We start from the raw sequence: 10,432 nt of genomic DNA, 5'->3' as shown, positions 1-10,432 counted from the left end.
AAAACTAAAACTAATGAAAAATCCCAAACTATTATAACCTATTATAAATGTTTGGTAACGCTTTATAATAAGGTCCTTAATAACCATTAATTAACAAGTAATAAGGCATTGTTCTCGCTTTAGATCCGGTAGTTGCAAAAAGCATAGTTAACTTATAGTTAACTTATAATAGATGAGCAATAAAGTATATTTTAATATCAATAAGCAAACAAAATAAGATTAATAAAGGCATGGCAAAGACATAATGGGTGGGTCATGGGTGTTTGTAATGCCATTATTAACACTTATATAAGCTTATAAACAGACAAGCATTTTCAAAAAATAAAAACCAAACTAAAACTAGAAAACTCACTCTAAAAACTAACTAAAACTAACTGAATTTGAAAACAAAAATTCACAACGAAATAAAACTAATGAAAAATCCAAAACTATTATAACCTTGGTATGTATTTCATTGTGTGTAGATGTAATGAACCCACCTGGATCTCTCTGGTCCCTGTAAACATCTCCTTTAAGCTGCTGAACACCATCTCCACCAGGTAATGAGATGCATCCCATACAAACTCCTGCAAACACAACACATTATTATTATGCTGTGTATTTTTTCCACACAACCACACACACATTGGCACACACATTTTTTTTGCTCCACTGCATTTCTCATTAAAACAAAGTATAGATTGTTTTTATTTCCACATAATTATTATTCGGGATTAAACGTTTAATGCAAATAGAAGCAATAAAAGTTGCAGCACTGAATGCACGTGGTCTATTTCTCATCATTACAGCGATACGATCTCAGCCTCATCTCCCCCATCCATCCCCCTGTAATCACTCACAATTACACTTCCCCCTAATTCCCTGTTTAAACAATTAGGGACATTATGCCGAAGTCATTTAGCACAATCCTCTGCCTGTGAGGTGGTAGATACACTGACAGCTGGATCATGCCGATCCCATCTATACACACAATGAGATTAACTCCAACTATTGTAAGAAACTATAGAGCTATTTGGGAGATAATAAGCACTACAGAGCTGGAAGAAGATTAAATGCCTCCATTTTGCCGCCATGGTGTCATCTGACAGATGATGTGCCCATCAAAGAACCATTTATGCCCAGCCACATCAAAGTGCAATGGTCCTGAGCTAAAAATAGATTCATAATGACTGTGCACAGGATATCAAATGTATCTGCTGTTGTATTAAACTCAAGGCCTCCCTGGTGAAATATCTTATTTCACTGCAATAAAGATAATATATAAATAAACTTCATTAGAGGAATTTTTAAAAGCATCTGTTTTTGCTCCGTGCAGCTCACTTGGACCCATTTTTGGCCTGTCAATTTTCTACAATGCATATTTTTGAGTGATGCGATACTTTAAAAAAGAGGGAAGAATATAGGGAACCAATAGCAATGCTTTAAATTGTCACATGATCTCCAGGCGGCCATATTGAAACCCTATTTTGCAGACTTTTCCAAAGGAAACAGCTTTGCCATTTTGCACCACAAAAACTCACTCAAATTGTAATTTCCTGACCCTTTTCCATCTGGAAAAAAACTAATTCCCACTGATAGGTGAGTAAACCTTAATTTTTGATAGTTTCACACACTTAGACTATTCATTCATTTCAATCCTTGGTTCAATGGTACAATGTTGCCAGCAAAATTCAGATAAGAAACGGGTTAAAAAAGTTCCTTTTATAATGTTTTTAAATTTAAAATGTTATGTATTGTAACCTGTTGAAGCTACTGAATCTTTTACACGTTTATTAAATAAATGTGTTAAAATTATTTTTTAAACCCCCCCCCCCCGCCCAAAAAAAAAAGAAAAGAAAAGAAGAAGAATTATACATTTTTTTCAGATTATGCTTATTTAGCCTATTTTAAGACAAAAAACACTCATAATGTGTACCACAGAGGGTTAATGTCAAGGTCGAAGCTGATGGAATTCCTATGGGTGTACAATTAAATGTTACTGTCAACTGTGTGATAAATGCCTTTATGCACATGTAGGAGACAATGGAGCCATGACACCCAATGTAGCTGCAGTCAGAGACAGTTATACAGTTTAAGTTAATTTTATAAGTTGAGTCAACAATTTAATAATTTACTTTAAAAGGATCATATTTCTGTTAATAATATATTTTAAATTCATGCACAGACAGGGAAAGATGTGTATTCCATAGCGGAACTAAACTATATACTATAATTAGAAGATGACGATAAGAAGATGCTGAATAACGATACAAAGATTGAATAAGACCCGACTTTGAAGTTTCCTTTCTTACTCCCTTTTGAGTTAATGCGGCCAATGAGGTATGTTTACGTTATGTTACACATGTTTAAGATGCTCACGCAGTAACGTGGTGCGCTAATTGCGTTTCAATTTATGTAAAATGTAAACAAAGCATATTATTATTTTATTAAGTAAATCGAGTACATTATGTAAGGTATTTTTATGTTTGGAGGATATTTCTTGAATGTTATTCTCTATGGAAAATGCTTTGTATTATATGACACTCACTTTATGATTTGTTTATTTAATTTATCTAGTTCTCACGGCATGACGGCGATGTGCAAATAAATGCCCGTGCATAAAAGGAACGACTTCCAATGAGGAAAGAGTCAGTAGAAAGACCTCGTGCTTCATTATGAGAATGTAAGAATATATATATAGAGGAAGGGCTGCTCCATATAGAGGAGGTCCTCTGCTGAAAGGTCACACTGTCATACATGCTGATGCAACACTAAAAATAAAACAGTATGCAGGGCGTGGGGAGCCCCCGTCCACCACCAGGACTGTACTCTACCGTTGGGAACTCATCAATCTCCTTCAGCCTCTTCTCGATCTGGAGGCGTCCCCCGTATCGCGTGACCCCGTAAACCACAGTCATCACCGTCTGCTTCACCACCTTCCTGCTGATGAAGCCCTCCAGGACCTTGGCGATCTTCACACCGCTTTTTGCATCCCGTGCTCGGTACTCCTCCACCTGAAACACGAGGACATGTCAAAGATAAACCTAGATGTGTCATTTACCAACATGCAAATGTCAAAACAGATGGATGTCTTAAAGCAGGGGTGTCAAACTCAAATACACAATGGGCCAAAATGTAAAACTTGAATAAAATCGCGGGCCAACATTGAACAAATAAACCTTTTAATATATACCAAACATGTTTTGGTTTAACATTAAATATGGAACCAGCAACGCTTATAAACACACAATATATAACTAAATAGTGCAGACATGCAAAATCAAATTTCAAATAAAAAACACATCAATGTCATTAATTTATTAAATAAAAATTAAATAAAAATCGTATGCCTCTTTTCTATTTGCATCCTTCTGATTTAAATATCAAAATAAACTTTTTCAACAGGTTAATAAATTCTGCCTTTCTTTTCTCCATTTTTGGGAAGGGGTAGCTGGGAGACAGCTCTAGCTTGAGGTTGCTATGACGACTGTCACAGAGGAGCGTTTCTGGGTTCTGTCCTGATTGACGCGCCAAAACAACAGCAGGGCATTGTGGGATTTGTAGTATTAGCGGTAAATGCGCTGTATAATACCGGCGGGTCAGCTTTTATAGTACAATGATAATGTAATAATTTGGTATTGCCTCGCGGGCCAAATAAAACTACACTGTGGGCCAAATTTTCAGCTCTACTAGATTTCACATCTACAATAATGTGACTGTTGCCACTGTCATTTATCGTACAGCTTATCTTTACGAGGTAACAAGATTTATTTATCCAGGTAGCTGGCTATTTCACAAGCCTGATAAAATCAACAGTATCATATTACAGTTACTGCAATGCCCACAGGTAAAAATACAACAGGGAGATAGTGTCCTGCAGCGAACTGCAGCGAAAAAAGACTAAAATGACCAAAAAAGGAAACAAAATGACCAAAAAAGACACAAATTGACTACAAACTGATAAAAAAAAAGACACAAAATTACCAAAAAAGACAAATTGACCACAAAATGACCAAAAAAAAGACACAAAAATATGTAACTGTATTCTGTGTTTGCTGCCTCTTGGCCAGGGCTCCCTTGAAAAAGAGGTTCTTAATTTCAATGGGATTTTCCCTGGTTAAATAAAGGTTAAATAAAAAATAAAGACAAACTGACATTGAGAGGGTTGTCTGCAGAGACACAAAATGACCAAAAAAGGAAACAAAATGACCAAAAAAGACACAAAATGACCAAAAAAGGAAACAAAATGACCAAAAAAGACACAAATTGACCACAAACTGATAAAAAAAAGACACAAAATTACCAAAAAAGACAAATTGACCACAAAATGACCGAACAATTTGTGTCTTTTTTGGTCATTTTGTGTCTTTTTTTATCAGTTTGTGGTCAATTTGTGTCTTTTTTTGATCATTTTGTTTCCTTTTTTGGTCATTTTGTGTCTTTTTTTTTATCAGTTTGTGGTCAATTTGTGTCTTTTTTTGGTAATTTTGTGTCTTTTTTGGTCATTTTGTGTCTTTTTTCGCTGCAGTTCGCTGCAGGACACTATCTCCCTGTCGTATTTTTACCTGTGGGCATTGCAGTTATTTTCTGCGAACTGTACTCCACTTTCAGTCAGCCTCGACTCGCTGACAACCCCACAATGTACTTTGCAATTACGGTCACTGCACTTGGTAACGACCAGGCACAGAGTTTCCCCTCAGCCCACTGTGATTCCTTCAGTACATTACAATTAGCTTCAAACTGTATCTGCTCAAATATACTCAGGTTCACAGCCAGCTGGGTTCTTTGATAGCATTGTAGAGACACTTGCCCCTTGAGCCTTTGGATAGGGCAAAATACTGTCACTGCACTGTGATGCAAAACACGAGAAAATAAGCACTTTTAAATGTGAGATCTTAAGCTAGAAATGTCAAATATATTCTCAATGCCTAATCTGTCACTCACGGTGGGATATAACGACTCATCTGAATAAAAAAAGCTCAGCAACTGCAACGTGCCTTGCAACTGAAATCAACCAGTTATGTCGTGCAACTTTAAGTCCAAGTAAGTTCGTAAAAAGGAACAAAACAATGCAAAATAAACGTAGGAATCTAAAATTAATGTTTGGTAACGCTTTATAATAAGGTCCTTAATAACCATTAATTAACAAGTAATAAGGCATTGTTCTCGCTTTAGATCCGGTAGTTGCAAAAAGCATAGTAAACTTATAGTTAACTTATAATAGATGAGCAATAAAGTATATTTTAATATCAATAAGCAAACAAAATAAGATTAATAAAGGCATGGCAAAGACATAATGGGTGGGTCATGGGTGTTTGTAATGCCATTATTAACACTTATATAAGCTTATAAACACACATTAATGTTAATAAGCATCTTATAAGGACTTACAAGGGCCTTATTACTTGTTAATTAATGGTTATTACAAGGATCTTAATATAAAGCGTTATAAACCTAATGTTTTTGTCCATGGAGAGTATCGATAACGGCTTCAGTTCACTGTCAGAAAGGTTTGTCTTAAAGCAACCTAAGTGCTGAAAATATTCTAAATGCAGCACATACTTAACTGACACAACAATCAAGCTTGTTATTCAATCATTAGTCTTGTCCCACCTTGACTACTGCCCTGCAATATGGTCTGGCACCTCAAAAAAAGAACTTGCTAAACTCCAGCTGGCTCAGAATAGAGCTGCACGACTGGCACTTCACTGTTCTATTAGGAATAATGTAAATGATATGCATGATAAACTCTCCTGGATGAAAGTAGAGGAGAGATTGGCTTGCAGTCTTATTTTGTATTTGAATAATATTTGTACTTTGTGTAAACCCAGCAGCCTGTTTTCTCTATTAGTACGTACCAAGATCACATGATTATGATAGCAGACAGGCCTTCAGCTGTCCTTTCAGACTACCTAGACCTGGACAAATGCACTGAAAATAACTGTATTGGACAGAGTTATTGTATACTGGAATGGACTTCCGTACTGCTTCATTCTGAAGTGTAAGAAATCAGGATTTAGAAGGGAATTGAAAAAAGCTGTTTTGAGTAAAGAAATTAGGTTAAATTCAGTTGACTGATATCTGTAAAGCTGCAGAACGCCTTATTTTGTATTTTTTGTTTGTGTTTAAACTTGTACAGAGACAGCTCTTAATGAACTGATCTCTGAATGTGTCTGTGTATATGTGTGAGTATGTATGTATGTGTAGGTGCTTGTATTATGTACACTACTGGTCAAAAGTTTTAGAACACACCAACTTTTCCAGAATTTAATTGAAAATGATGCAGTTTAATGTCTCAGTGTACTCTGAAATTAATGCATGTTTGCAACATTTAAAATTATTTATTGAGCATGATAGTGTTTTGAAAGTAAAAAAAAGATTCAAAATCACATTTTATGTTGGACTAAAGGACTAAAAAAAGACACAAAATGACCAAAAAAAGACACAAAATGACAAAAAAAGACACCAAAAGACACAAAATGACTAAAAAAAGACACAAAATGACCAAAAAAAGACACCAAAAGACACAAAATGACTTACAAAGACATGAAAAGAATTCAAAAATGGACAAAATAGCCCGAGACTCCATAGAGTTAAGTTGTTAACCCATTTCTTGTTCCCTGAAAAAGGCCTACTTGTATAATTCTGAAATGTACATTATTTTCCAGTTTTGGTTCAGCTTACCTTTTTTTATTTACCTCTGGCAGTTCACCACTTACCTTTGGACCCTTTCAAGCTGTTCATTTGACTTGAACTGCTTGAATTTCAATAAAAAACTGGAAAAATTGGGGTGTTCTAAAACTTTTGACCGGTAGTGTATGTATATACTTGTACTGTGTATGCATGATGCATGTGAATGTGACTGTTATGTGTCTTGCTTTTTAGGGACCCCAGGAAGAATTGCTGTTAGTTGTCACCATGGTGACAACTAATGGGGATCCAATAAACAATAAAAAAAAACTGAAATCAACCAGTTATGTTGTGCAACTTTAAGTCCAAGTAAGTTCGTAAAAAGGAACAAAACAATGCAAAATAAACAGCATATTGGTGCCGACCTGCTGTGCTACTCCGGTGTACACGTCCTGGGGGACGTCACAGGGCGCCAGGTTGACTGATGTGGCACCAATAACATCTCTGCCTAGAGCAGCATAGTGCTGGAGACCATTACAGGAGCCGTCCTGGAGGAGAGGAGGAGAGGAAAGATTAAATCTGTGATGTGGAGGAGAAGGAATTACAGGGATTGGTGAAGACTGGGAGAGGGCAGGACAGAGAGGAAGGTTACAGGTGAAAAAAACACAAAGAACAGGTGATTTAAAGCAGTAGTTCTCAACCTTTTTGAGTCCCGACCCCCAATTTTACATGCATGTTGTCCGTGACCAACGCTCACTGAACAGATTTTCACACGCCCAGTTCAGATCACCCAAAAAAGACACAAAATGACCAAAAAAGATACAAAATGACCAGAAGACACAAAATGACCAGAAAAGACACAAAATGACCAAAAAAAAGAAACAAAATGACCCCAAAAAAGACACAAAATGACCAAAAAAGGAAACAAAATTACCAATAAAGACACAAAATTACCAAAAAAGATACAAAATGACCAAAAAAATACACAAAATGACCCAAAAAAGACACAAAATGACCAAAAAAGATACAAAATTACCAGAAAAGATACAAATTTACCAGAAAAGACAGAAAATTACCAAAAAAGATACAAGATGACCAGACAAGACACAAAATTACCAAAAAAGACACAAAATGACCAAAAAATACACAAAATGACCCAAAAAATACACAAAATTACCAAAAAATACACAAAATGACCCAAAACAGACACAAAATTACCAGAAAAGACACAAAATGACCAAAAAAGACACAAAATGACACAAAAAAGACACAAAATGACCAAAAAAGAAACAAAATTACCAGAAAAAGACACAAAATGACCAAAAAAAGGAAACAAAATGACCAAAAAAGACACAAATTGACCACAAAATGACCAAAAAAAGACACAAAAAAGACACAAAATGACAAAAAAAAAGACATTAAATGACCAAAAAGACTAAAACACATGAACACATTAACACAGTGGAGACAGAGCTGACTTCCAAAATGATTTGGCGACCCCCAGAAATCATCTCGCGACCCCAACTGGGGTCCGACCCCAAGGTTGAGAATAGCTGATTTAATAATAACAACAAAGAAATTGAAGTGAAGAAAGAGAAAAGGCCAATAATAAAAATATTGCCTCATTAGATGAGAGGAAAGCATTGGGTTGAGGCTGTTAGTTGATAATAACACATTATCATGTCCCACAGCCCAAAGCCACTAAGTGAATGCTGCACTTAATGCTGGATTATCTATTAACATCTTTAATTAACAGCATCATTCAGAGCAACATCTGGACTGGAATTGGCATCAGACAAAGGAAATCACTACACAATTAACTGATGATCAATTAAAAGTCATTCACAAGGAATTTAAAGTAATCAGTGAATTATATATATATATTTATATTTATTTATTTATTTTAACAGCTGTAGAATTTATCTTTTTCATTTAAATCCAATCTAAATGTGGCCTCTGACTTAAATGTGTCTCTAGTGTCTATCCGTTATTAATGTTCAGGCTACAGGGACTCTTTAAAACACACATGGAGGGAGAGAGAGACGCCATTGCTCCACTATATCTTTAAATGGTAAATAGTAGTTTACTGCTATCGTAATATTTACTTTACTTTAGGTTGAGAACTACTGTGTTAGATGATTGGTCTATCTGATCTTGTATGTACTTTAATTGATGAATTAATGAATTAATGAAACACCATTGAATATGGTGTATGAGAATTGTGGTTGATTGTTCTTAATGTATCATGGTGCTGCCTTCTTGGCCAGGTCATTCTTGAAAAAGAGATTTTAATCTCAATGAATTTTACCTGGTTAAATAAAGGATATTGATTGATTGATTGATCATAGTACAGCACCTCTAAAACAGCACAATAAATCACGACCGAGTGGCAAGCCTTATTTTAAGGAGGCTATAAGCTGGAGCGACGTGTTATCATACTAAATTCCAAAAGATGATCTGTGTAATAATCTTATATTTTTCATCTTTGTTGAAGAATAATGAATATATCATTAAATCTTTGGTTTGCAAAGTCTTATCGAAGACTGATTGTGCCACAGGAAAGCTTTTTTTTTTTTTTTAAAAGACACAAAATGACCAAAAAAAGGAAACAAAATGACCAAAAAAGACAAATTGACCACAAAATGACCAAAAAAGACACAAAAAAGACACAAAATGACCAAAAAAGATACAAAATTACCAGAAAAGACACAAAATGACCAAAAAAGACACAAAATGACCAAAAAAGAAACAAAATGACCAAAAAAAAGACGAAAAAAAGACACAAAATTACCAAAAAAAGGAAACAAAATGACCAAAAAAGACACAAATTGACCACAAACTGATCAAAAAAAGACACAAAATGACCAAAAAAGACAAATTGACAAGAAAATGACCAAAAAAAGACACAAAATGACCAAAAAAGACACAAAATGACAAAAAAAAGACCCAAAAAGTGACCCAAAAGACTAAAACACATTAACACTTCCTGTGGTTATCATCTCTAACTCATCCTGCTCATGTGGAGAGATGGACAGTAAAAACATCATTTCAGCTGTTATGCTCTGTTTGATTGTTCTCCTGCTCTCCCTCTATTGTTATCTAACTCTTTTATACTTGCACTCTTTATATTTGGACTCCCACCAATTTGTATTGCAGCTGCTGCACAGTAATTTCCCCTGGGCAAAGTAAAGTTTTATCTTATCTTATGTTACATTTGTCGATGATCAAACAGATAAATAATAATAAATTCTGCTAGATGTTACCTGGTGGACAGGAAAATGAGAGATGAACTGAGTTGGGTCTGGAGATCTCACAGCCTTGGCGATCTCCATGCAGCAGGCCAACGCCTGCCAAGGCTCGTCTGCTTCCATCCACCACTTCTTACCCTGAGAAAGACAAACACCAGCACATAATCATCATCATCATACATAAACACTGCCAGAAAACCTTTTCACTTTTTGTTATCACCAGAAGAAGCCTTTGGCCCCTGCTGAGGCCCCTGTGTCAAATTAATAATAAAATGATCAATTTATAACAATGAACAATGGAACAATTCTAACCTTTTTTTGTTCAAACAATATCTCATTGTACACAAAAGGAACCCAGAATGTTACATTGTATAATAGTTTAACTCTATGGAGTCTTAAAGGGCTATTTGATCCATTTTTGAATCATTTTCATGTCTTTACATGTCTTTGTAAGTCATTTTGTGTCTTTTTTTGGTCATTTTTGTCTTTTTGTGTCTTTTTTTTGGTAAATTTGTGTCTGTTGTTATGTCTTTTTTTGTTGTTATTTTGTGTTTTTTTGTCATTTTGTGTCTTTT

General features: G+C 35.1%; 1 protein-coding gene across 1 annotated transcript in view; it reads right to left on the bottom strand.

Moving 5' to 3' along the window:
* Positions 1-10,432, bottom strand: part of polrmt (polymerase (RNA) mitochondrial (DNA directed)) — a 90,422-nt gene that overhangs the window by 42,690 nt on the left and 37,300 nt on the right. The window contains exons 11-14 of the mRNA XM_059341990.1: positions 9,873-9,995; positions 7,035-7,157; positions 2,814-2,993; positions 480-566 (exon numbers count right to left, since the gene is read on the bottom strand). Of these exons, the coding sequence (XP_059197973.1) occupies positions 480-566; positions 2,814-2,993; positions 7,035-7,157; positions 9,873-9,995 (513 nt within the window). The remainder of the gene's footprint in view (positions 1-479; positions 567-2,813; positions 2,994-7,034; positions 7,158-9,872; positions 9,996-10,432) is intronic.

The sequence above is a fragment of the Centropristis striata genome, chromosome 9, assembly GCF_030273125.1.
Source record: "Centropristis striata isolate RG_2023a ecotype Rhode Island chromosome 9, C.striata_1.0, whole genome shotgun sequence".
In the NCBI taxonomy this organism is placed as follows: domain Eukaryota; kingdom Metazoa; phylum Chordata; class Actinopteri; order Perciformes; family Serranidae; genus Centropristis; species Centropristis striata.
Note: the sequence above shows the minus strand (reverse complement) of the source record. Positions and strands in the feature narration are given on the sequence as shown.